Below are 27,481 nucleotides of genomic sequence, written 5' to 3' on the forward strand. Positions count from 1 at the left end.
TGAAAGCTGGTACCACATTACTGAATCTTATAAAAACAAGCCACACTAATGCTCTTGCTCTCTCTCCCAAGATAAAACATTTAATACTTTCATTCTCATGTCTTTTTTTGCATATGCACAAGCAGACATACAGGGGGAGTGGTAGGGAGAGGGAGAAGCAGGCTCCCTGCTGAGCAAGGAGTGCCTGAGGGACTTAATCCCAGGACCCTGGGATCATGACCTCAGCTGAAGGCAGATGCTTAACTGACTGAGCCACCCAGGAGCTGCCACCATTTTTAAATTAGAAGAAAGGAAGGAAACTGGGAGGGATCTTTTGAGGTCACTCTTTCATTTGTAGAAACTTCTGCTTAAAGAAGATAAGTTTACAAAGCTAGTATGTGAGAGAGCTGATAGAAAGCCTAGGTTTAGGGACTTAAAAATCTGAAAAAAGCCAGCTGTATTGCCTTTCATTGTAGTCATTCTCTTTGTTGTATTTAGTGTCTTACTGCACAGAAATGCATAGCTTTATCTTATAGATAAGAGAAGGTATTTATCTATTAAAAGATACATTTTATCTTACATGAATTTATTTTTACTAATTGTCTACAATGTCCTGCCTGAAGGAAAAACCCCTTGCTTTTATATTCCTAAGGCTTCAGAATTATTATATGTAGTTTGAATTTCAGCTTTATTAAGCCATCCAAGTCACCAGCAAGTTTCCAACTTCCATTGTAAGTTCTGGGCTATGGGATAGGATATCGACACATAGGGACTTTGGAAGAAATAAACCAAAGAAATAAAGTGGGCTTTTCTGAACCATGAAATAGCATCTAGAAGGCTGCTTATTTAAGTGGATTCTAAATGAAGAGGAGCAGTTTGATTCCTCACAGATTTTTAACAATTGGATCATCATAGTTATAATCTTTCTTGACTTGGGAATCGATACAAAGGTATATAGAGTATCTTAAATGTGACCAGTGCTGTTCCAGAATGAGTTTTAAACAAGGAAGGGGTCCCTCAAGAAAGACTGAAGGAAAACAAGAGGCTGTGCTTGGCTCTGGGGACATCAGAATCATTAAGATCATTAAATTATACGTAACTTATATACATAACATATAAAAGAAAATTTCAGTGAGTGATATTTCCAAATGGGTTAATTTGATATCTGTTCTGGATTTTGCATGTTAGTTTTTTGTTTTTGTTTTGCCATGTTAGAAGTTAAGCACAGTTTTGTAGCTCTCCAAATTTTTTTTTCTCAAACTGGTGTGGGCTAGGACTGGGTGTCCTCCAAATTGAAAACTCTTTCTTTTTTTTTTTAAATTACCATATAATTTATTATTAGCCCCAGGGGTACAGGTCTGTGAATCGTCAGGCTTACACACTTCACAGCACTCATTATAGCACATATCCTCCCCAGTGTCCATAACCCAACCACCGTCTCCCTACCTCTCTACCCCTGGCAACCCTCAGTTTGTTTTGTGAGATTAAAAGTCTCTTATGGTTTGTCTCCCTCCCAATCCCATCTTGTATCATTTTGAAAACTCATTTTAAAACGCCACAAACCAAAAGATGTGATTTATAGATTTGAAAAAATTCATTGGTTATATTTTAAATTTATTTGGATTGATAAATATTACATTAAAATATGATTCTAAGCTGGGAAATGTTGTGAGCCTCAAGAAAAATATAGAGTCTCAGTTCCTCATTCCTTAGCAGAAAATTGACAGTGTACGCTCTGATTCTTTTGACTTTTGTATTCCTGGATTGGAGGATCAATACTTTTCTTTCTTTTATTTCTTTCTTTCTTTCTTTCTTTCTTTCTTTCTTTCTTTCTTTTTTTTTTTTTTTTAAGATTTTACTTATTTATCTGAGAGAAAGAGAGAAACTATGAGCAGGGGAGGGGCAGAGGGAGGATCAGACTCCCCACTGATGTTCCATCCCAGGACTCCAGGTTCATGACCTGAGCCGAAGGCAGACGTTTAACCAGCTAAGCCTCCCAGGCGCCCAGAAGATTAATGCTTGAAGGGGAAGGAAATAATAGAGAGTAGTACCCTGGCTTTTCTTTTTGCCTTTTGCTACTGTTCCCATAGTTTTGAACTCTATAAACCACTTTGAATTCTTTGTTCCATTCTTATATGGTTACATTTCTCTAATTATTTTTCTTTTTTCCATCATTTTGAAGGCATATCAAAACTGTGGTCATCACAACAAATTCTTTTTTTCTTTCTTTCTTTCTTTTTTTTCTTTTCTTGGAGATAGAGAGCATGCACACGCATATGCACTCGAGTGGGTTGGAGGGGGAGAGAGGATCTCAGGTAGGCTCCATGCTCAGCTTAGAGCCCAGCATGGGGACTCAATCTCATTAACAACGCTGAAATCATGACCTGAGCTGAAATCAAGAATTGGATGCTTGGGGTGCCTGGGTGGCTCAGTGGGTTGAAGCCTCTGCTTTCAGCTCAGGTCATGATCCCAGGGTCCTGGGATCAAGCCCCACATCGGGCTCTCTCTGCTCAGCAGGGAGCCTGCTTCCCCCTCTCTTTCTTCCTGCCTCTCTGCCTACTTGTGATCTCTGTCTGTCAAATAAATAAATAAAATCTTAAAAAAAAAAAAAAGTTGGATGCTTAACCAACTGAGCCACCCAGGTGCCCTGTCATAGCAAATTCTTACATAGTGCTTAGTCTGTGTCAGGCCCTATTTTATGTGCTTGACTCATCTAAGTATTATAATAACCTCATGAAGTAGGTGCCATTATTTATGAGGATATTTAGGTAGAGATAAGTAACTTGCTCCAAGATCACAACTGGTATGTGATGGAACTGGAATTTGAAGTTTGGGACCAGGGTTTGTGCTTAAAATACTTACCCTGTATTTCCCTTCTAATGCAATTAACACTTGGGTGTAAAGGTTTTGAGGGATATGATTAGACTCCTACACTTTTGTTCAGGCATTTGAACCGAGTCTCCCAACTTCTAGAATCGAACTCTTTATATCACATCAGCTTGTCAAAAATACAGAATAACCATTTTGGGGGTGAGGGGAAGGAATCCTTAAAACTTGTGAGTTTTCAACTAATCATATGGTTTTTCTTTTTTATTTTGTTAGTATGGTGAAATGCATTGATTGATTTCAAGTATCAAACCAGTCTTGTATTCTTGGAATAAAATCTACTTAGTCATAATTATTACCTTTTTAATACATTACTGGATTTGATTTGCTAATAATTTATTCCATGTTCATAAAGGATTATTAGTTTGTGTTTCTCTTTTCTTGTAATGACTTTGTCTGGATTTGGTATGAGTAGGGATCTGTTTCCTTCTCCACTTCTTTTAAGGGTCTGTGTAGGATTGCTACCATTTTTTCGTGTTTGTGGAATTCAATAGTGGAGTCATTTACCTGGCATTTTTGGGGGAGGGTAGATTTTAAATTATGAATTAAATTTCTTAGTAGGTATAGGACTATTTAGATTTTCTATTTTTTCTTGTTCAGCTTTGGTAATTTGTGTTTTTCAAAAAAATTTGTTTCATCTAAATGTCAAATTCATTGGCGTACAGTTACTTAAAGATATTTTCTTGTGCTATCTGTTGGATCTATAATGATGTTTTCTCTTTGATTCCTCATATTATTAAATGGTATTTAAAAATTTTTTTTCTTGATCAGTCTTGCTAGCTGTTTGTTAATTTTATTAATCTTTTCAGAGTATACCAACTTCTGGCTTTGTTGATTTTTCTCTATTGGCTGTTTCTTTTTCTTTTTTTTTTGGAAAATTTTATTTATTTATTTGACAGAGAGACAGCAAGAGAGGGAACAGGAGCAGGGGAAGTGGGAGAGGGAGAAGAAGGCTCCCTGCTGAGCAGAGCAGGGATCCAGATGTAGGTAGGGCTCAATCCCAGGACCTTGGGATCGTGATCCGAGCCAAAGGCACGTGTCCAGCAACTGAGCCATCCAGGTGCCCTTCTTTTGGTTGTTTCTAATTCATTGATTTTCACTTTGTTTTTTATTCCCTTCTCACTCTCTGCCTTCTGTAGTGGAAGTTCAGATCATTGATTTTAGGCTTTTCTTCATTTCTTTTTAATTTTTTTTTTAAACACATTTTGTGTTTTAGATTTTTTTTTTTTAAAGATCTTACTTATTTGACAGAGAGAGAGATCACAAGTAGGCAGAGAGGCAGGCAGTGAGAGAGGGGGAAGCAGGCTCCCTGCTAAGCAGAGGATGTGGGGCTTGATCCCAGGACCCTGAGATCATGACCTGAGCCAAAGGCAGAGGCTCAAACCACTCAGCCACCCAGGTGCCCCTCTTTTTAATTTTTTTAAGTTTTTAATTCTTTTCTTTTTTTCTTCATTTCTTTCTTTCTTTCTTTCTCTTTTTCTTTTTTTTTAAGATTTTATTTATTTATTTGACAGAGAGATGTCGCACGTAGGTAGAGAGAGAGAGGAAGAAGCAGGCTCTCCACCAAGCAGAGAGCCCAATGCAGGACTTGGTCCCAGGATCCTGGGATCATGACCTGAGCCGAAGGCAGAGGCCCAACCCACTGAGCCACCCAGGCGCCCTTTTTCTTCATTTCTAATAAAAGCAACCAAAGTTATAAATTTGCCTCCATGCATTGCTTTAGCTGCATCCTACAAATTTTGATGTTTTCATTTTTATTGTTTAAAAATGTTTTCTAGGGGCGCCTGGGTGGCTCAGTGGGTTAAAGCCTCTGCCTTCGGCTCAGGTCATGATCCCGGGGTCCTGGGATCGAGCCCCACATTGGGCTCTCTGCTCAGCAGGGAGTCTGCTTCCCTTCCTCTCTCTCTGCCTGCCTCTCTGCCTACTTGCGGTCTCTGTCAAATAAATAATAAATAAAACATTTAAAATAAATAAATAAATAAATAAATAAATAAATAAAAATGATAAACATGTTTTCTAATGTCTCTTGTGGTTTGTTCTTTAACATGTGGGTTAGTTAGATGTGTGCTGTATAGTTTCCAGAGATTTGGTGGTTTTCTAGATAGTTTTCTGTTAATGATTTTACTTTAATTCTGTTTTGGTCAGAGGGCACATTTGCACACTTACAGTTTTTTTTTCCAGTTCATTGAGACTTGTTTTGTAGCCTAACACAAATGAATGTTCATGTGAACCTGACAAAAATATGTATTGGGTTGAATGTTTGTCAGTTTGAGTTCTTAGTCATACTCAGGTCTTCTCTATTCTTGCTCATTTTTTGTTTAATTTTCTTCAGTAACTGAGAGCAGTGTTAAAAGTCTCCAACCTTAATAATGGATTTGTTTGTTTCTTGTTTTAGCTCTGTGGGCTTTTGCTACATGTATAGTGAAATGCTGTTATTAGGTGTTACTGTTTTGCTTTCTTGATGAGTTGATTTCTTTATCGTTATGAAGTGCCCTTCTTTGTCCCTGGTTATAGTCCTGTTCTGAAGTCTCCTTTGTCTGATATTGATAAAACCAATCCAGCCTTTTTATAATTGGTGTATGTATGGAATTTTCTTTCCTCCTTTTACTTTTAGTCTGTGACTGGTCGCAGGCAGTCCTTGCTTTGTACTTCCTTGGTAACTGAGATTTAATCTCAGTTCTGTTTGTGAAAGCAAGAACTACCTACAGTTTAAAGTTGGTTTCTTGTAGACTTGACATAGTTGATCTTGTTGTTCTCTACCACCCCTCTCCACTCTGACCAATCACCCTTTTAAGTGGGATGTTTAAACTGTTTAAACATATTGTAATTATTAATATGGCTTGTTTCTTTTTGTCACACCTTTTGTTCTACTTTCCTTCCTTTGGATTTATGCTGCCTAACTATTAGGGCAGTGCAAACATAGGTTTATTTGTTGACCTTTTTATTTTACTTTTTAGGAGTTGGTCTATCTAGAGTTTATAGATATCCAACTAACAATATACTTTCAATGATGTTATACCACTTCATATAGGATTTAAGAATTTTATAGCAATATACATACATTCTCCTCTTCTATTCCTTTGTGCTGTTGTTATCAGGTTTTCCTGCAGATGTTATGAATCCTACATGCACTGTTAACTATTTTTGCTTAGAATAGTCAGTTATCTTTAAAACCTTTTTTAAACCAGAAAAAAAAGTCTTTTCTGTTTATCTACATATTGATGATTTCTGATGCTCTTCATTCCTTTGTTTCTGTCTGGTATTATTTCCTTCATAGAGATCACTTTCTGTAACTCTTTATGGTAATCTTTTCAGTTCTTGGCAGTTATATTTCTGATTTGAAAAATATGGTACTACATTGAAAATGCCTAGTTTTTATTAATAAGTAGCCAGTATTATGGCTGCTGGGGGGAGTATTATGGCTTTTTTGGTTATTTTGTAAGTTTACTTTTTTTGGGGGGGGGTTAATCTTTGTATTTGTTTTTCATTACTTTCAGAAGCTCCCATTAAGACTGAAGCAGACATTCTGGTGGCCGATGAGGTTCTTCATAGCAATACTCCTAAGAGACCCAGTCCCAGTGCTAAAGAGACTGCTAGGAAGTATGAGAGCCCAAAGAAAAGTTTTAAAAAGACAAAACCTAAGAGGAAAAAAGATTATCACAACTACCAAACGTTATTTGAACCACGGACACACCATCCATATCTCTTGGAAATGGTAAATGATTTTTCTTTACATTCTAATCTTTGTGTTCTTCTCAAATGATAAAGATAGAACCACTGGGTTTCCTCATGGGTTCATGCATGCATGTTTTTAAAGTTTACCAGAGACATTTGCTCCTTGAAGACTCCATTAGTGTATCTTAATTTTGAAGCTGCATTTGGAGTACAGCTGATATTCAGTAAATGTGAAATAGTATACTTTTCAAAACTGCTTAAAATAAAAGGATCTGTAGAGTTAACTGATTGGTAAGGAAATATGTATTGAGGTGTACTGACATTTTTAAAGTTTCTCTTGAAATCACAACTAAACACAAAGGCAGACTGAAGGGAGAAGGAGTTTTTTTATGTGTTTATTTTGTGCATTATTGGCTTTATTCTTAGTGTGATGTGCTGAAAAATCTATTTCTTCAAATTTTAAAAGAAGCAGCAGCACATCTTTTGATTCTAAGTAATGGACATGAAGTCGTTCAAAGGTCTAGTTCTTTTGTGCTAGAAGTAATAGAAAATATTCCAAAATTTTTACTAGAGTTGTAGAACTATTGACAATATGTGAAAGTTGTTTTTGCCCTGTCAGCTAAGTGTTTCTGCTGTAGCTGAACTGTTCTGTGGCTACACTCTTTGAGGTATTACATGTAGACACAGTTGCTTCTTATTTAAATTGATCTGGAATGGACTATCTATTTTGTAAATTTCAGTGCTTCTATAAAGTAAATTGCATTTTTATTTTATTTTATTTTTTAAAAGATTTTATTTATTTATTTGACAGACAGAGATCACAAGTAGGCAGAGAGGCAGGCAGAGAGAGAGAGAGGGAAGCAGGCTCCCTGCTGAGCAGAGAGCCCGATGTGGGACTCGATCCCAGGACCCTGAAATCATGACTTGAGCCGAAGGCAGCGGCTTAACCCACTGAGCCTCAGGCGCCCCGTAAATTGCATTTTTAAAATACCTCCTAAGTTTTAAATTAAATCTTCTGTTCACTAGATGTTCATTCCTTTGTGAGGTCTCTCTATTGCACTAATGACATCAGGAGATAAATTGAGTGATCTTATCCTTTTTGACAAATCACAGATGATTCCTTGGTTATGTATTTCATCTAAATATGGGGGATTTTTAGATTTCCATTACAATAAGCACAAAAGTGAAAGGTACAAAAGCCTAGGAATGTTGGGATTTTTTTTTACTGCTGCTTTCATCATTACTATATTTACTGTATCGGCTTATCAGTTTCTATACTGTTTGTAGGTTTGGGTTTAGGAGGATCCTCTTTGACATGATATGTGGATCAAAGAATTGCAGACGTTTAAACCTGTATTTCCTGTCCTTTGTTACATACTCCCAGAGAGGATGCCCAATGTGAACATTTGTGCCATACAAAAAGCTAGATAATCTTGGTATAAGTTAAAAGGAAATGTTCTTATATTGTTTTTTAGCAAGATAATTTAAATATAATAATCTATTTAAATATATATTACAAATTTATTAAAAATTATGTTGTAAGTATGTAAATATATATATCTTTATTGTTCTGTTCTTTATATAGGGGAGACACATATAGTATTTTAGGATATATTTTATTTACCAGCTAATCATTTTATTTATTATTTTTTAGCTTTTAGCTCCGGACATCCGACATGAAAGAAATGTGATTTTGCAGTGTGTTCGGTACATCATCAAAAAGGACTTTTTTGGACTTAATACTAATTCTGCAAAAACTGAAGATATATAGGTATCTGATGTTTCAGCACTCGTGAAATAGCCCCATCTTAAAGTTAGTGGAGGAAAACCTTTTTAAAAAAACAAAACAAAACAAAAAAAAATGGATTAGTAATTAAATTGTAGGCCTCATGGGACGTTATGTTGGATTTTTAAATCTTTCCTTTGAATCTATGCAAATAAATACACAACTGATTTTTAAGACTGTGTCTGTATTGTTGGGGATGTGCGTAGTTATTTGCTGGCAGAATTCTGTTATTTATATTTACTTGTATGTATTGCTGTCAGGTAAGGAAGTCTGCTCTGGGGACAGTTAAGAATTAAATATACTGGTTTAGTAGTAAAGAAAAAAGCTTTAAAAATGTTAAATTCAGCTAAGCAAAACTGTAGCTTAGGGAGAGAAGTATATTCATTTTGTTTTTAATGCAGGAGAACAAGAATCATTCCTTAACCATAGCAAGGGAGATTATTTAGAAAAAAACTGTATCAAATTAATATATTCAGAAGGTCTTGAAATTTAAAATTTCCCTGTTTATTTCAAAGGACATTTTGAAATTCACCTATTGGCACTAATTAAATATTTCAAATATTGAATGTTTGGAATATTAATATAGAGAAGGCCTTTGAGTGTGTTTAGATTCACTGAAAATGCTTGTTTTTGCTATGGTTCAGAATTGGTCCTTTTAAATTTCTCTGTTGAAAACTATATAAAGCATGGTACTTAATGAAGCCCATCTAATTTACAGGCAAAACAGTAGTTTGTAAAATAAAGTAAAACCTTAGAACCAGTTTTAAGATTTAATTAAGATTCATCCTATGAGCATATCAATTGAACCCTTTTTGAATAGATCCTTTAATACCAAATATTTTTTTTTCCCAGAATTTTTTTAAAATTTTAATTTCTTTTCAGTGTAACAGAGTTCATTCACCCAGTACGCCATGCAATACATGCCCTCCATAATACCCACCACCAGGCTCCCACAACCTCCCACCCCTAACCCCTTCAAAACCCTTAGATTGTTTTTCGGAGTCCATAGTTTCTCATGGTACATCTCCCCCTCCAATTTCCCTCAACTCCCTTCTCCTCTCCATCTTCCCGTGTCCTTCATGTTATTTGTTATGCTCCACAAATAAGTGAAAAGATATGATAATTGACTCTCTCTGCTTGACTTATTTCACTCAGCATAATCTCTTCCAGTGCTGTCCATGTTGATAAAAAAGTTGGGTATTCATCCTTTCTGATGGAGGCATAATACTCCATAGTGTATATGGACCACATCTTCCTTATCCATCCGTCCATTGAAGGGCATCTTGGTTCTTTCCACAGTTTGGCAACCGTGGCCATGGCTGCTATGAACATTGGGGTACAGATGGTCCTTCTTTTCACTACATCTGTATCTTTGGGGAAAATACCCAGTAGTGCAATTGCAGGGTCATAAGGAAGCTCTATTTTTAATTTCTTAAGAAATCTCCACACTGTTCTCCAAATTGACTGCACCAACTTGCATTCCCACCAACAGTGTAAGAGGGTTCCCCTTTCTCCACATCCCCTCCAACACAGGTTGTTTCCTATCTTGCTAATTTTGGCCATTCTAACTGGTGTAAGGTGGTATCTCAATGTGGTTTTAATTTGAATCTCCCTGATTAATACCAAAGTTTTTGATCTTACGTTCTAGTCACTTGTGCTAGCTAGAGCTGGAGCCCTCCACTTTTGACTGGGATTTTTAAAAATCAGTGTGTTGTCGTTGAAAAATTGCTGTTACCTGACTGACATTGTGATTATTGAAGTCCATAAATCTTGCCTGCAAGAAAAAGGCAAGAAAACTTATGGCAACCCTGAAGAAAGACCTCTGTAAGATCCTATCCAGAATCCTGGAGCACCTGGTATGTAACACTGTGATACTACAGACCTGAGATCAAAATTCATACTTAGGCCAGTGTTTTACCATACAGATCTTACTCTCCTTCATTCTTCTCCTCCAGGGAATCCCATGTTTTAGAAAATTACCTGTCCACCACATTACTTAATTCAGTTTATACAACACTGTTGAGTTCTTACTTAGGTGCCGACTGGAAACATGGATTGATTGAAAATATAAAAATGAATGAGGCCTTGCCTGACTTTTTAAGGAACTCAGTTTAATTTTTATATTAGTCATAGCTGTGACTCTTAAACCAATCCATCTCATCAGAATGAAGTAACCAGTGTTACAAAACTGGGTTGATATTCTAAAACATGATTTAGTCTGTAGTTTTATCATAGGTTGGCATGCAAATTTCATAGACTTTAACTACATAAATGAATTCAGACTCTCAGGCTTTCACAGACCTCTGTAACCCCAGGAATGTTCACAATCACTGCTTTAAAGGGTTTTGTGCAGGGCGCCTGGGTGGCTCAGTGGGTTAAAGCCTCTGCTTTCGGCTCAGGTCATGATCCCAGGGTCCTGGGATTGAACCCCACATCGGGCTCTCTGCTCAGCAGGGAGCCTGCTTCCCTCCTCTCTGTCTCTCTCTGCCTGCCTCTCTGTCTACTTGTGATCTCTCTCTGCCAAATAAATAAATAAAAATCTTAAAAAAAATTAAAAAAAAAGTGTTTTGTGCAAAAAGTTTTATTTTCAATTTCTCTTGCTTTCTAATAAATGTATTTAAGACGGAAAACGCTCTTCTGAGTACTGCCTTGGCTGTGTCTGGCAGTCTTGAGCTCTGGTGACTGTTGTCATTTATTTCTAAATGGGTAATTTCAGTTTCAGTGGCTGGATTCAGCAATTAACCCAGGAATTCCTCAAGTGCGTTTAAAATTTTTAAGCACCTAGCACACAGCCCATGTGGTTTGTACTTTATGGAATACATGGTCAATATTTGTAAATATTGAGTGTTTTCAGAGGGAGGGGTGCCTATTCTTGGATACAAAGTTTTTTTTGGATTTGGCTTATTAATTGTTCATAGAGTCTACATTCCTGTCTTACTGTTCATATAGTGAATTGATTTCTGAATGTGAAAGAAAGAAAGCAATATATGATGACTTTTGGTGAGTTGTGTCTTTTGTAACTGTGAAATACTCTTGTTTGTTGTCAGGACTCTCTGCAATGACCTATTTCCCCCAATTAATGTAGTCAAAACAGCTTTCTGGGAGTTCAGTCTAATGGTCTCTGGGGAATTTAATCCATCTGTATTAATTGAAATTGTTGAAATGTTTGGATTGTCCCTGCCATTTTATTTTGTATCTTACTTCAACATTTCAGTGACTTGATTGAGCATTGTTTTTTCTCTTAGTTTTTCTTTCTGGTACTTTGGAAAGAATCAAACCTGTTGCTCTTCCTTTCGTGGTTATCCTTTTCTCTCAGTTTGCAGCTACAGTGGCTGTATCTTCTTCCACTCCTCTCCCTTACCATTCTTGCACTTCCCCACCTGGACCTCTCCTCCTGGTGTAATGATGTGGGATTTGTTTCAGATTAATCTCTGTTATCTTGGTGTATGTGTTTGTGTGTGTTTTAACAGTACGTGTAGTTATTTAGACAACTGTAAGTTTTACTGTTTCCTTCTCACTGCTTTTTCTTTCATCCCAAGGTTAGTTTTTTGGTTTACTGCAGATTATCATCAGTTAATCCCATCAGATTGAATCCTCCACTTGAATTTTTTTTAAATTGAGTTTTAGGGTGTTGGGTTCAAAATCCTTTCCCTTTAGAATTTTGAAGCCCTAATATGATGGTCTGCTAGCATCCAGTATTGCTGATTTAAAAACCCAACACCAATCTGATTCTCTCACCTTCTCTTTTTATATATTGATAAAGACCTGTTTTTTTCTGTCATTGAAAAACATTTAGGATTTTCTTTTTATGTGTTGAGTCCTAAAAGTTTCACCATTGTGTGTCTAGGTATGTGGGATATTTGTCATACCCCATGGTCCTTTCACTCTGAAGAACTGTACCATTCTTGGATGAAGAGCAATTTCTAATATGGTTTCTTTAATGATTTTCTTTCCATTTCATCAGTTTCATTTTTCTGGAACTCTTACTGAGTGAGTGTGGGACCTCCTGCCTTGGTCCTCTGTTCGCTGGACATTTATATTTTGTCATTTATATTTTGCTCCATTCTGGAAGAATTCTTCAGATGTGATTGTCCAGATCATGATTCGCTCCTCAGGCATGTCCATTACAATAGTATTTTAGGTTTTCTGTTTCCTTTTAAGTTTAGTCATTTGTTTTTAAATATTCAAGATAGCTCTTTTGGTCTAACTGTTTTTTTCATAGATGTGGTACCCTTACATTCCTGGGGATCTCAGTTGGAGTTTTTACATTATTTTCTATTCCTTCAATTACTCGTCTTCCCTATTGCCAACTGTTTTGTTAATTTATTAATTATCTTTACCACTATTTGTTGTCTTTAAAGGATCATTCAAGGGCGTGCCTGGGTGGCTCAGTGGGTTAGGCCGCTGCGTTTGGCTCGGGTCATGATCTCAGGGTCCTGGGATCGAGTCCCGTGTCAGGATCTCCGCTCAGCAGGGAGCCTGCTTCCTCCTCTCTCTCTCTCTGCCTGCCTCTCTGCCTACTTGTGATCTCTCCGTCAAATAAATAAATAAAATCTTTAAAAAAAAATAAAGGATCATTCAAATATATGGAAGAGATTCACTTGATTAATGTATTGGTAGTTGGGTGTGGAGTTTCCCCACATTGCTATGAGCTTTCTTTTCTCCAAAAGACTTTTTTACCTTGACTGGAAGAAGAGGGCTTGTTCACACAGACTTTTAATAATACATAGATGGGAATGGGCAGGAGATCTAGGCTCTTGTTCCATCCTCAGCCCCATCCCTGGAGAGTCACCATGTTTGCCAAAGTAGAGGTCTTGATTCTGAGTGCAGAGTTCTTCTCTCCAGGACAGAACTCTCCCACTCCCACTAATGACTTGGTTTTGGAAGTGGACAAAGTTAGGACGGGACAGTCACTGCTGGAGGCTCCCAACTTTCTGTCACTTGTTGTCTCAGCATAGGGTATCCTTAGGATTGCTTTCACCTTTTTGATTGTTGTTGCCTGGGTTGTTTGGGGCTGAAGCTCTCCATTCTTGTTTTTTGTTGGTCTGATCAGCTTTACGGGGGCTCCCCAACTTCAGTGGACATCAAAATCACCCAGAGGGCTTATTAAATCCAGATTGCAGGGCCCTACCCCTGAAGATTATAAGGAGGTTGGGATGTGGCCTGTGAATTTCCTACTCTCTTTTTCTGCCTGCCTTTCTGCCACTTGTGATTTCTGTCAAATAAATAAAATCTTTAATAAAAAAAAAAGAAAACAAAACAAAACACTGTGAGACGTTTAAGAACTTGAGAGTTTCTCAAAACCACTGGCACCCCAATATTACCTTTTGTATTCCTTCCCTGTTCCCAGTTCTTTTTTTTTCCCCCCTTTTTATTTATTTATTTATTTGACAGAGAAACACAGCAAGAGAGGGAACACAAGCAGGGGGAGTAGGAGAGGGAGAATCAGGCTTCCCATGGAGCAGGGAGCCTGATGTAGGACTTGATCCCAGGACCCTAGGATCATGACCTAAACCAAAGGCAGGAGCTTAATGACTAAGCTATCCAGGCGCCCCTAAATCTTCAGTTTTTTGTTTTGTTTTGTTTTTTTGTTTTTTTTTATTTTTTTATTTTTTTTCCTTTTTAGAATTTTTTTTTTATTGCATGCAAACTTGTATGATTTCATCGACTCTAGTTAGGCTTTCATAAGTTGTTTATGTCTATTGACCAAGGTGACTATAATATTTTCCTCACCTTGACAAAATTTTAGACTGTCTTCTGACTCTAAGCCCCTATCTACCTTTTCTTAGAGCATTTACTTGAGAAAGCTTTTAACTTCTTTCTCTGCTCTTTTAAACTTTAAATCTTTTTTTTTAAATTTTTTATTTTTTATAAACATATATTTTTATCCCCAGGGGTACAGGTCTGTGAATCACCAGGTTTACACACTTCACAGCACTCACCAAATCACATACCCTCCCCAATGTCCATAATCCCACCCCCTTCTCCCAAACCCCCTCCCCCCAGCAACCCTCAGTTTGTTTTGTGAGATTAAGAGTCACTTATGGTTAGTCTCCCTCCCAATCCCATCTTGTTTCATTGATTCTTTTTCTACCCACTTAAGCCTCCATGTTGCATCACCACTTCCTCATATCAGGGAGATCATATGATAGTTGTCTTTCTCTGCTTGACTTATTTCGCTAAGCATGATACGCTCTAGTTCCATCCATGTTGTCGCAAATGGCAAGATTTCATTTCTTTTGATGGCTGCATAGTATTCCATTGTGTATATTTACCACATCTTCTTGATCCATTCATCTGTTGATGGACATCTAGGTTCTTTCCATAGTTTGGCTATTGTGGACATTGCTGCTATAAACATTCGGGTGCACGTGCCCCTTTGGATCACTACATTTGTATCTTTAGGGTAAATACCCAATAGTGCAATTGCTGGGTCATAGGGCAGTTCTATTTTCAACATTTTGAGGAACCTCCATGCTGTTTTCCAGAGTGGCTGCACCAGCTTGCATTCCCACCAACAGTGTAGGAGGGTTCCCCTTTCTCCGCATCCTCGCCAGCATCTGTCATTTCCTGACTTGTTGATTTTAGCCATTCTGACTGGTGTGAGGTGATATCTCATTGTGGTTTTGATTTGTATTTCCCTGATGCCGAGTGATATGGAGCACTTTTTCATGTTTCTGTTCGCCATCTGGATGTCTTCTTTGCAGAAATGTCTGTTCATGTCCTCTGCCCATTTCTTGATTGGATTATTTGTTCTTTGGGTGTTGAGTTTGCTAAGTTCTGTTTTAAATATCATTTCAAGGAATTTGTAGCATAAGGAGAGGGATAGTCCACTGTTTTAGTCTAGACTTTTAATTTCTTCATTCATTAAATTCTTCAGTTTTAGAATAAGCTTCTTTAAAAATATTTCTCCTTTTTATGGCTATTTTTTAGAAAGATTTTATTTATTAGAGAGCACACACATGAGAGAAAGAGAGAGAGATAGAGCAAGAACAGGGGGAGAGTGAGGAGCAGACTCTCTACTGAGCAGGGAACCTGCCATGGGGCTTGATCCCAGGACCCTGGGATCATGACCTGAGCCGAAGGCAGACGCTTAACCAACTGAGCCATCCAGGTGCCCCGTTTCCTTGTTAAGGCTTTTTAAAGTATAAAGTATATAGTAAAGTATATTATAAAGTATAAAGTAAAGTATAGAGTAATGCAATGACACCCATCTTCCCACCTGTCGTGCAGTTTCAGTGCTTGATCAGTCTGTGGCCAGTCTCATTTCTATCCACACCTCACCAGTCCCTCCCCACCCCACCTGAGATTATTTAGAATCAAATGCCTAGGCATCTTAATTATTTTATTCTTACACATTTCAGTATATATCTCTAGAAGGTAAGGACTTAGAAAAACCCCCACCATATCTTTAAATTTAATAACTCCTTAAGATCATCAACTATCCAATCAGACAAATGAAGTTTCTATAACTTGTTAAGATAACATAGTTGAGATCATTCTGTGTATTTCATTTTGTACCTTGTTTATGTATCTCAAGTGCCAGATTAGAAAAATATATTTTGGACATATTTAAAATTTGCTCAATTTGCTATTTACTACTGGTCACCTTCCTCTTTTCCATGAAAAAGTAGACGTTTAAATTCTGAAATGGACTATGTATCTTCATTTAAATGTGAAAATGGCAGTGCCAAGCGCAATAGAGCTTACCGCTGCTCTTGTGAGGGGAGAGGAAGATAGGAAAGCCCTGCTGAAGGAACAGGCCAGGGCCGGGGATTTGCCTTGTATTTAATAAGCATTTGAAAGTTGCCCTATTGGCTTCCTTTGTCCAGTATGTATTTGCCAGATACACAAGGCTGAAATGGACTGAATGGTCACTCTGGGAATGGAAAGCCACTTCGACTGTGGTGGAAGCTTGTTCCAGAACAGTCTCCTGTTAGCATAGCTGGGGGCTTCTTGAGGGTGGCATAAGAAATGGTTATTTCAAAATTGGAAGAGGAGGAAACCAGTAAACGTGAGTAAATGGAGTAATAGAGGAGACAGATACTCAGAATATGCCTGAACTGACATTTCCATTCTTTTTTTTTTTTTAAGATTTTATTTATTTATTTGAGAGAGAGACAGTGAGAGAGAACATGAGCAAGGAGAAGGTCAGAGAGAGAAGCAGACTCCCCGTGGAACTGGGAGCCCGATGCGGGACTCGATCCCGGGACTCCGGGATCATGACCTGAGCCGAAGGCAGTCGTCCAACCAACTGAGCCACCCAGGCATCCCAGACATTTCCATTCTTGATCACAGTTGCCGTAGACTGTGCCCTGCAGTGCAGTGCACACTGTGAAACACTTTGGGGTCTTCTCTTGATCCGTTTTACCAGTTGACTGCAATGTGTCTTTGTGCACCCCCGGGACAACCTATAATGGCTTCACTTCAGAAATTTTCATAGTTTGTGTGAAGGTTTCCATACTGTGATTTCTGTCAGTCTCTAACTGGCTATTGGAGGGCAGTACCGCCATTTCCTGAGTCAGCTATTTTCAAACACATAGCATCTGTACGTTTTTCTAGTTACATTTCTGTTTTTATTTAATTTGTAAAGCTAAACTCTAGGCTTTATTTTGGTTACTCCAGTCTTCCATTGTGTCGTTTTTTGATAGTTCGGTTCAGGATACCACATTGCGTTTAGCAGTGTTTCTCTCTTAGTTACCTTGTTGTTCATTTTGTTGTTTTTTTATGACAAGAGTAATATGCTCATTGTAAAAATTCAAATAATCCAGTAATATATAAAATAAAAAAGTGAGGTTTGTTTTGCCCTATACTCTTATCGTCATATTACCCAGAGATACCACTGTTAATAGTTTGGAGTGCATTTCCAGACTTTTAAGATACACATATTTACAAATGTCTAAATATGCTCATATAAATTTTGTTTTTAAATAGAAAAATCATCATAGATATTGCCTTGCAAATTTTTCACTTGACGGTATGTCATGAATATTTATGTATATATATGTAAATATATGCATGTATGCATATATATGCTTTCACTTTTAACATCATTCCCCTATGGGGAAATTTGTTTCCAGTTTTTCTCTAATGTTAATGAGACTACAGTGAACACTGCTGAATTTACAGTGATACACACTCTGTGTGTGTGTTTGTTTTTATCTATGAATATTTCTGTAGGAGTCTTGGGCTCAAAGGTTGAATGGCCTTTAGAAGGCTATATCAAATTACATTCTTATTAAAAATATGTTTAGAAAACATATCGAAACTTGAAATAAAAATAGGTTGGCGTATGCCCTTTCAGTGTCACATGAGCAGTAGTTCTCAAAGTGTGGCCCAGGACCTTTCAGGGGGTCTGTGAAATTCAAACTGTTTTCATAATTCTAGGACATTATTTGCTCTTTTCACTCTAATTTTTTATGTATGAATAGTTTTCCAAAAGCTATATGATATGTGATGCTGTCTTCACTATGACAGCTAATGGGAAGTGTCCTTGGCTATTCTTGTGTTGTCTAGAATTTTCTAAAGTGGTAGGTTGAGGATAAACATACGTGAGTTTTTAGGGCTTAACTCAAGTTGTTGTTAGTACTCTTGCTGGCTATCTTTGTTTTGCCTGTTATAGTCTTTGTAACCTTGTAATTATTGAATTAATGTCATCAATAAATTATTATTTTCCAATGATCTGGAAAACTTTAAAATGATGCCACTCAGCTCACTACTTTTTTGTGTTAGAAAACAGATTTTAAAAATGTTAATTCATGTGAATATGTAAATGGTTTTTTGTTTTTAAGTGCATTATATGCTTAAATTTTAATTTCTAGTGCTATGTATATTAATAAATATAACCCATAGAAACAAAAGTTCTTGGCGATCTCAATAATTTTTAAGAGTGTGAAGGAGTCCTAAGACCAAAATGTTTGGTCTAATGAATGTACCTAATGGTTAACTGACCCTTTTTGTTTGACTGATTCATTAGGGCCCAGACTCTGTAAGGCCTGATAAGCCACAAATGAATTTTATTTGGTAGAGTGACCTGTTCATTTTCTCTAGTAGAAGGGAGGTCATAGTTGTTTAGCCTTGTAGGACATTAATCATTTGACTGTAATTTTACTCGTGCATTCTCTTCCAGTATCATCTCATATCATCCTTTGGGATCCTTTGATAATAAGTTAAAGGAGTCTTTTGACCTGTGTTTACTATCTTGTTTCCAACTTTTGAAAATTATTCTTTGACAAGTTCACAAGAGTTTCTTTTTATCCATGCCCTTACCAATGTATCACAGATATTTTTACTGGTTTTGCTGATGCTATTGTAAGACTTAAGGACTTAAAAGTTAAGAAAAATTTTTTAAACATTTCCTCAGTATTCAGTGCATCTGCTTTCTGTTCAGGGGCCTGAAGAGGATTCGGTACTCTAAGAGAAGGACTAGGCAGTGCCCAGGCTTCCCCTTCCATATCCCACATGGCATGGGGAGATGTGCCTTTCCTTCAAATACTCCTACCCCGGGAGTTGGTCCTGTCCGCAGCTGCCAGTCCAGAGCAGTAGTAGGGTCCTCAGTGTTGGACCTTTCACATGGAACACATGTTATATTCAGACAACCTTGTTGAGGGACAAGAATGTCCCAAAACAGCAAATACAGTAATTTTGTTATTCTGTCAGGTGAGAGAATGGCATCTTTTTTTGCATTTTCCTGACACCAGTTGATTTGGGAAACAAAGGCAGAAGAAAAATTACTAAATTTCCTTACTACCTACAGCCCATTGACAAGTCCTTGAAGCAGGCAGAGTGACATTCCTCTAGGGACTCAACTGCCTCAATGTTAATACTTTGACAAGTAGAAATTTCCTTTATCTCTAAACTTGTAAAACTGTTGGCAGTTACCCCCCAAGCATATGGCCCACCAATACACATCTGAAGGGTCTCTTGACTGAGGTTTTATTAGACCGCAGTAAATGACCTTTTCCGAACAATAGCTAGACCCCTCAAGGTCCTGGAGACCTTGCTTCCAAATTCCTTTAGACTTGTGCTATCCTTAATCTCCTCCCAACTTGAAAGTATATACTGGGTACTCCTTCTGACCCTACTGCAACTCTTTCTGCCCACAGGTCCTGTCCCTGTGCTTTAATAAAATCACCTTTTTGCACCAAAGACATCTCAAGAATTCTTTCTTGGCTGTTGGCTCTGAGCCCTAATGTCTTTGCTACATCACTAGTGAGGCCAACCACTTTTCCTGTTTTGTATGTTTGTTTCTGACCATTGCATTCTGTGAATTGCGAGTTCTAATCTTTATTTTCCTGTTGGTTGCTTGGTTTTTTTCTTTCTGATTTGTACACAGACTTTATGGATCTCAATCTTCCGTTAAATACTGCAGTCTCTTGCTAGTATTTTTATTTGGGGGGACATTCATTCTATTACTTTTCCTTTGATGGCTTCTAATATTTTTGTGATACTATATTTCGATCTTTATTTTGCATACAGCATGAGTTAGGGATCTGTTACTTTTTAAATTCCTTATTCTGCTGTTCTAATCCCTTTATTTTTATAGGTAAAATGGTTTACATTCTTGATACTGCCTTCCAGGTTTTGTGCTCTGTAGAAGGGTTCTGTTTTTCTTTTTTCTTTTTTCTTTTTTTTTTGAAGATGATACCATATAATAAGAAAGAATCCTTTATTACTACGTAACTACGTAACTTCATAGTGGTTTCTTTTTAATGTCGTAAGGGGCAATTACTTAATCAAGGCTGTGTTTTCTTCCTGTGCTCTCTTCTATGTTTTAAGAACTACTGAAATTGTTTCCATGTCTTATGGGAGTGGTAGTAGCACTTCCTAAACAGTGGTAGCCACTTCCCAAATTTTGATTTTATATAAGATTTCTGGCTCTAACCACTAAACTATCTGAAGATAACCAATAATTGGGACTTTTTTTTTTTTTTAATATTACAGTGACCGTTGATTATTTTTGGCCCTTTCTCACTGGACTGTGGCCTTCTTGTATCTTGAGGAAAGTAAGTCAAAAATTATTACCTTGTCTGAGAACACATAAAATTAGAGTAGACCGGTCAGTATTATTTGCAGATGAGCTGTATAAATTCCAGATTTTGGAAGAATTCTAAAACGGGAAAATTCTTTAAAATGTTATTGCTTTAAGATGAATCTATGATAATATCTGTTTTTTCAGCTCTGGAAAAATTTTCTGGTTTTTGTTTTTAGACATAATATTGGCTCAGTTCCTCCCATATTTATTTGTGTATATATATTTAAAACAATGCTGAATCATTGTGATAGAACATCTACTTCCTTGCAGAAGCAGGAACAAGAAAAAGTTCTGAATTAGATACATATTTGCATTCCAAGGCTGGGTGCTTTCTTTTGGATATTTTGAATCCTGGGTACATTTTCAAGAGCAGGTTTTTAGACCACAACTAAAATCACAGGGTTTGAATTTGGTAGGCATTTATTCAGTCCCATACGGTGTTTGACGGATGTGATGATAGGAAATTGTGAGACAGGAGACAGTCATCAAAAACCATCAGAATAAGAAATAAGGTATCAAGTCATTAAAATAAGAAGGTATCAATCAAATTAGGTATTGAGTCAGACTTGTAGAGCCTGTGGTATTCATTACCCTTAATTACCTAGCAAGGAAAAATGGCATTTGAAAATTCATTGTTCACTGTGTCAGTCACTATTATTTGCTGGCTCCCAAACCATGTTGATCATCTGAATATAAGTTCCTACCCAGAGATTCTGGGTTTTATTGATACTAGGATATAGCTCAGGAATATTTTAACAAGTTGCCCAGGTGAGGTGGTGAATATGGTCTGACAGATTTGGGAAGCACTGGTATTGTGTGTGTGGAAAAGCCCCTACAGTGTATCTTGCTGGTGAAAATACAGATTGCTGGGTCTCCCTCCTCTCAAGTTTCTGCCTCACAGGTCTCCCATTGGGCTTGAGAATTTGCAATGGTATTAAGTTCCCAGGAGATGCTGCTGCTGCTACTTTTGCTGGGCCAGGGACCACACATTCAAGTACTACTGACCTAGATCTTCCCCGAGACTTCCCAGTCCCAGACTAGTCACACCCAGCAAAGACAACAAACTGAATTCTGGGGCAAGATCTTATGTTTCTTTGGCTCAAGCCTTTGCTTTTCTTTTTCATGTTCTTCTTGATTGGTGATTTTTCTTCCTTGGGAATGAGCATGAATTGATGGACCTCTATCCCTAAGCAACGTTTCGAGTGGAAGGATGTTGATGTTTGCTGGATAGGGTGGCTTGGCAGGGGAATGAAAATAGCAGAGGAGCTGTGCAGATCTGGGCAGAAATCCCTGTGCTTTGACCCTGGTTTTATTGTGATCTTGGGCAGGTCCCCTAATCTGCTTTCCAGCCAGGGGAGCTCCAGCCCTGGTGCCTTGCCATGCTTCCCTCCTGCCAAGAGGCCTTTACTCTTCTCCATACCTGGGAAGCTTTTTCCTTTCCCCCAATGTCTTGTTATTGCTTGCTTGAACTTAGATCTCTGCTCAGCAATCACTTCCTCTGAAAGCCTTCCGTGACCTCCCTAAGTCGGTCAGGTCCTTCTTTACACACTCTGCACCGCGTACCTGCCCTTCCCAGCATCACCACGGTGGTATTTGTGTATTTGTGTCGTAGCTTGATTTGTCTCTCTCAGCTAGACTGTAAGCCCTGGGACTTATGCTGTGAAAAGGTGGATCAGTTTGTATTTCCTATTGTGGTCTAGCCACAGACGCTGTGTCTGGCACATAATGGGTGAACAAATGGGGTCATGTATACAAACAGCAGCACGGGCGGGGGGGGGGGGGCATTCCAAAATTAGCTTCAGTCCTGCCTCAGGGTTTCTAGAAGACACTGTTATTCTTATAATAAATTCCCTATAGTGCACAACTGTACACATTGGTTTCTGTTATTTGAACTACTATTTTCTGAGTGCTTCTATATGTCAGACACCAGCTGTAATCCTATGTTTGGCATTGATCTAGGAAGTCAAGAATCTCAGTCTGCTATTATCTTGGGTGTTATTTTTTCCTATGATTCTATAAGCCAATGTGTATTATAAAGATATGATCTGTAGATAGAAGATGTATTTCCTAAAGGAAATATAAACAAAAACAGCAGAAACCAATTTTATGCTCAAACTAGATCTCTAAGGTAGTTTTTGGGATTGGAGATAGTTGGTACCAAAGGAGAGTAAGGTAATTTTTAACTACTTGCAAACATGACTGCCCTCTCCATATAGTAGAATCCTACAATGGGTAACATCTGGAAATTGTGTTCATTTTAGAGAGACCAAATGTTTTAGTTACTGGCCATCACAGAGGAGAGGATAGAAATAACCAGCCCAGGATTTTTATTTATTTATTTATTTATTTTAAAGATTTACTTATGTATTTATTTGAGAGAGAGGGGTGGGGAGGGGGGGAAGAAGGGGCAGAGGGAGAGAATATCCAAGTGGACTCCCACTGATAACAGAGCCTGAAGCAGGGCTTGATTCCACCAGCCAAGAGATCAGAATCTGAGCCAAATCCAAGAGTCGGATGCTTAAGTGACTGAGCCACCCATGTACCCCAGCACAGGATTTTTAAAAGCCTGTTTGACTAGAGGTCAGAAACTGGGAGAAGGAAATGGTTTATTACCTGGGGGCTGTTGGGCAATTGCCTGAAGAGTCTCCAGCATTAACTTGAACTTAGTACCTTCAGGTCAGGGAAGGGAGTAGTCATGGACAGTTGACTTGCCATCCTGTATTATTGCTTCGCATCATGGGCAATTACTTGGCCTATCTTGTGGGGCACAGTGGATGGAGGCAGGAAGAAACATGTCCATAGGATCCAGAGAGATAGACCCACTGGCAACTTTAGTAGGTTGCATACAGTTTTATGAGCTTGTCGTGGAGCATGTGTAAATTCCCATGTGTGCCCACACCCTGATAATGACTGATACCTTCAAAGAGATAGAACACCACAGATGTGTGATTGTATTTCACCCATAGTTTGTGGTCCACATGACTTCATTGTATATGAGCTGATTTATAAGCTGTAAAGCATAATGCAAACAAGAAGTGGTATTTATTATTTGTATTCTTTCTGCTGCTTGGCTGAGTTCCAGGGAGGTTTCTGTATCCAAGGGAGGATTCAGAGGAGACAAAGAGAACAGAGAGCAAAGAACTTACATAATCATAGAGCAGTTTTATAGTTTTAAGATTTGGCGTTTATAAATAATGGCCCTCCTGAACATTCTTCTTGAAGTCAGAATTTGGACCCAGATAAATTGGACACATATCTCAATGGAGGGCACTAGTCCATGTCTTTGTGCTGATTTAAAATGTCAGTGACTGACTTCGACCATGTCAGTGTCTGAAAGTTTAACAGTAGACATTTTTTTGCAAACTCCCTTTATTTTTATTCAATGGAATTCATTTGGAATCTGGTACCAGAAACTGGACAAAAGCTCATGCCACATCAGACTCTCCTGGTAGATAATGGTAAGGCTTGAGGTGTTCCAGACAACAATCCGGATCTAGGTAACAGGCACTGTTATAACAGGATGCTGGTCCATCTTCCCTTATTATACCTACCCAGTTTATTTTGTTGATTGGATTATGAATGTGGAAGGGCCCATTTTGTTATTATTGCCTTATGACTTTTAGTTTAATAGTTATTGTAAGTGAGATTTGAATCCGTACCTGGATTTTATATAATTTATCTATAATATATATCTATATAGATATGTATCTTTCTCAGTCAGAACTGGGAGACTTTTTTCTCCTAAACATAGAGGAAATGCCTTTGCTGTGTTTTTGAATTTAACAAGAAAGAGGACCTGAGGAGAGAAAGATGCCCCCTGAAGTTAAACAGGTTACCAGAAACTGCCCTGACTGGTGGACTGGAATTGCTTCTCACTTTCCTAAGGCAAAGGTCATCGGCCATTAGAGCCATTCATTTACTACACATCCTCTCTGGCACTGTCCCAGTCCCTGGACAGTCTTGGGAAAAAAGGACACAGTCACTGCTCTTTATGTTAACACCACATGATAATACGAGTGCCGGCAAACAAGTAAATGACATGTGAATACTTCAGCAAGAAGGGGAACTGGAACCTTCTGGGGAGGCCTGTCTTCAGGTGATTTCCAAGTGGTTTTGAGTGTAAAGGAGAGCTCTTGCTCATGCAGTGTAGGTAGAAGGGACGGCTCCGGCAGAACGGAGGGAAGAACCTGCATTGCTGGGCCATAGGTGAGGGGGCTGTCCGGAAAGCAGAAGGAAGGAGTGAGGACTAGCTGAATTGTGTGTCTTGGCCTGAAGAGGTGCTTTGAAACTGCTGGAGCTACTAACCCTCTTGAGAATCAAGATTCAGTGTACAGACTGAACTCTGACCCCCACCGTGCAGCAGCCTGCCTGGGAAAATCACCCATGCTCTCCGATGAGATGCCCAGGAAGGCAACCAACGGGCCAGGCTTGTAGGAAGTCCTACAGCTCTCTCCAGTAACAATAACCCAGGAAGCTAAACACTAACCTCTGTAACAATCAGTCCCAAATGGGCAGGACTTGATTAATAACAGACAGCTTCCCTATTTTACCTCCACTTCCAACTGTAAAGAGCCCTTTACAGAAAGCTAAGTAGGCAACCCCACTCCCCAACCACATAGGGCGCTTCTAGTTAGCTTGACTCCTGCTTCCCCACACCAGCAGCCTCCAACCAGGGTGCTCCTGCAGCCTTTCCTCTCTTTCATTGTACAACTTTTCTCACTCCTCTGCCTGCCTTGGAATGTCTGTCCAAATGCAAGGGACAGAGGCTGACAGACTTGCAAACAGCCTTTGCTTTTCTCATTGGGTTGGTCTTCACTTACTTCCACAGGAGTACTGCCGCTGCTGGGTTGGATTCATTCGCTGCGTAGCTTCCCCCTTGCGTCTCTGTTTTTACTTTAACAAGCATCGTTTGTCCTTTGCTTGGCATTTTGCCAAGAGAAATAATAGAAACAGATAAACAGCAATGCTGACGGGAGTCTGCTGTTTGAGGGTCACTAAGAAATGCTGTTGACTGTCTCCTTTTATGTAGGGTGGCAAGAACATGGGCTCTAAGGGAACCCACAGTGGGAGACAGTGCTGTTGTGATGTGGTCTGAATAGCTCTTTAATTTTCAGGGACCGCTAAGGGGGAATTCAACTCCTCTTGGATCAGTAATCAGTAGTTGACTTACCCTGCACTTAGTAGTACATCCTAGTCCTCTTTATAAAAGTTTTACTATCTTAAGAGCGGCTCCAAAGAAAGATACTGTGGTTCAGCAGTGGCTAATGGTTGGGAACTATCAGCGGCATGGAAGTTAATTATATGTTCTACTGAATGGCCCCTCTGAAAATCACATTTGCTTCATGGTTTTGGGCCATACTTGCTTAGCCTGCTTTCTAATTTGCTGAGTCTCAGCTATGTATGCCTAATGGTAATACAGGAAAATCATCATCTATCGACTGGAAGAAGAATTCCAGTTTGTTCTTGAGTTTTCCTTTTATAACTCTAATATGTGCATTGCTAAAAACCCTAGTTCCAGCCTCCAGATGTTGGGGTTGAGGCTGCTTTTCTGTGCTTGGGAACAGTAAGTTAATAGGTAATACAGTAAATACAACTACCTGAGAAGAAATCCTGACATCTACTTACCTTATACCCTATGGTCACATCACGTATTGGACACGCTGTCGTTACAGAGCCAACTACGATTATGGTGTGGACAAAGCAAGTGGGAAGTTAGGCTTCTTGGCTTGCATTTGAAGCTTCTTCAACCCTCTCAGCTTAACTTCTTGGCATTATTTTCCTAGGGAACCTCCCTTCGAGGCACACCGTATTTGCTCCCAGGGTTTTGCTCATGTTCCATTCTAACCCACTGTGCTCACCCCACGACCTGCACCTGCCCCAAAGGTTCCTTGTTTTTAAAAGCCCAGCTCAGATACCATGTGCTTTTTTACATTTCTGTGATTGCCCTGGCAAGAATCGATCTTTTACCTCTTAATTCTCATGGTGGTTATCGTTATCCGGACCACTCAGAGTGCCCTTCAGTGCACTCTTCTGTGTAACTATCTTCATTCGTTCATTTGCTCTATAAGTTTTTACTGAATGCTCACTAAGTTCAAAGTTTTGCTCAAGTCAGGGGATCTCTCAGGGATTAAAACAGCAGAAGTTTTGTACTCTGGTAGAAAAGGCAATGAGCAAGATAAATAAACAAATACATAAAATAAATAGTGTGTCAAGTGCCAGTAGGTGCTCATGAGAAGGTGTAAAGCAGAAAAAGGCAGGTTACTGAAATTTGTGATAGGGTGAACAAAGAAGGTCTCACTGAGGAGATAATTTCTAATGGATTTGAGGGGAGCAAGGGAACAAGTTATGAAGGTATTCCCCTGCTACAGAAAGCTCTCTCCTTTCCACCCAAGTCCAAAGGGTGCATATCTAGAGGATGTGAAGATGACAGGAGAGTAGTGTGGCTGGAGCCAAATGCACTTGCTGAGGGGAAAGGATAAGTAATGGAAGGGGATGGTTGCCATGTAGAGCCTTGTAGGTCATTGTCAGGATTTTGACTTCTATTCTGTGTGAGATGGGAAGCCACTGGAGGGCTGTAGAGAGAGAAGTGACATGATCTGATTTGTTTTAAAAGTCTCCCTCAGGGACGCTTGGGTGTCTCAGTTGGTTAAGTGTCCGACTCTTGATTTCTTAGGTCATGGTCTTGGGGTCATGGTCTCAGGTCATGGTCTCAGGGCCATGAGATCAAGCCCTGCATTGGGTTCTGCGCTACGCGGAAAGTGTGCTGGAGATCCCCTCCACCTCCATTGTGCTCTTTCTCTCTCTCTCTTTCTCTAATGAAATAAATAAATAAATAAATAAATAAATATTTAAAAGAAGCCCTCAGGCTACAGTGTTGAGAATAGGCTGCAGAGATGGGGGGGTAGGAGAGCTGGTAGGCTGAAGCAGGAGTGAGACTATTACAGTGGTCCAGGTGAGAGATGATGGGGACTTGAGCCAGAGGAATGGGGACAGGTGATCAGATTCTGGGTATATTTTCATGGTAGAGCCAATAGGATTTCTCCAGGGATCAGATGGAGAAAGGAGAGAGAGAGAATGGAATCAACAGTGATTCCAGAATTTTTGGCCAGAGCAACTGGGGA

The 27,481-nt window shown here is 38.7% G+C and overlaps 1 protein-coding gene across 1 annotated transcript in view; it reads left to right on the forward strand.

The window, feature by feature from the left end:
* The window catches only part of NUFIP1 (nuclear FMR1 interacting protein 1), a 45,060-nt gene extending 36,560 nt beyond the window's left edge, over positions 1-8,500 (forward strand). Inside the window, exons 9-10 of the mRNA XM_082700645.1 lie at positions 6,363-6,580; positions 8,195-8,500. Of these exons, the coding sequence (XP_082556771.1) occupies positions 6,363-6,580; positions 8,195-8,311 (335 nt within the window). The 3' untranslated portion in view covers positions 8,312-8,500. The remainder of the gene's footprint in view (positions 1-6,362; positions 6,581-8,194) is intronic.
* Positions 8,501-27,481: the final 18,981 nt, after the last annotated feature.

Source organism: Mustela nivalis (assembly GCF_964662115.1).
Source record: "Mustela nivalis genome assembly, chromosome: 15".
In the NCBI taxonomy this organism is placed as follows: Eukaryota; Metazoa; Chordata; class Mammalia; order Carnivora; family Mustelidae; genus Mustela; species Mustela nivalis.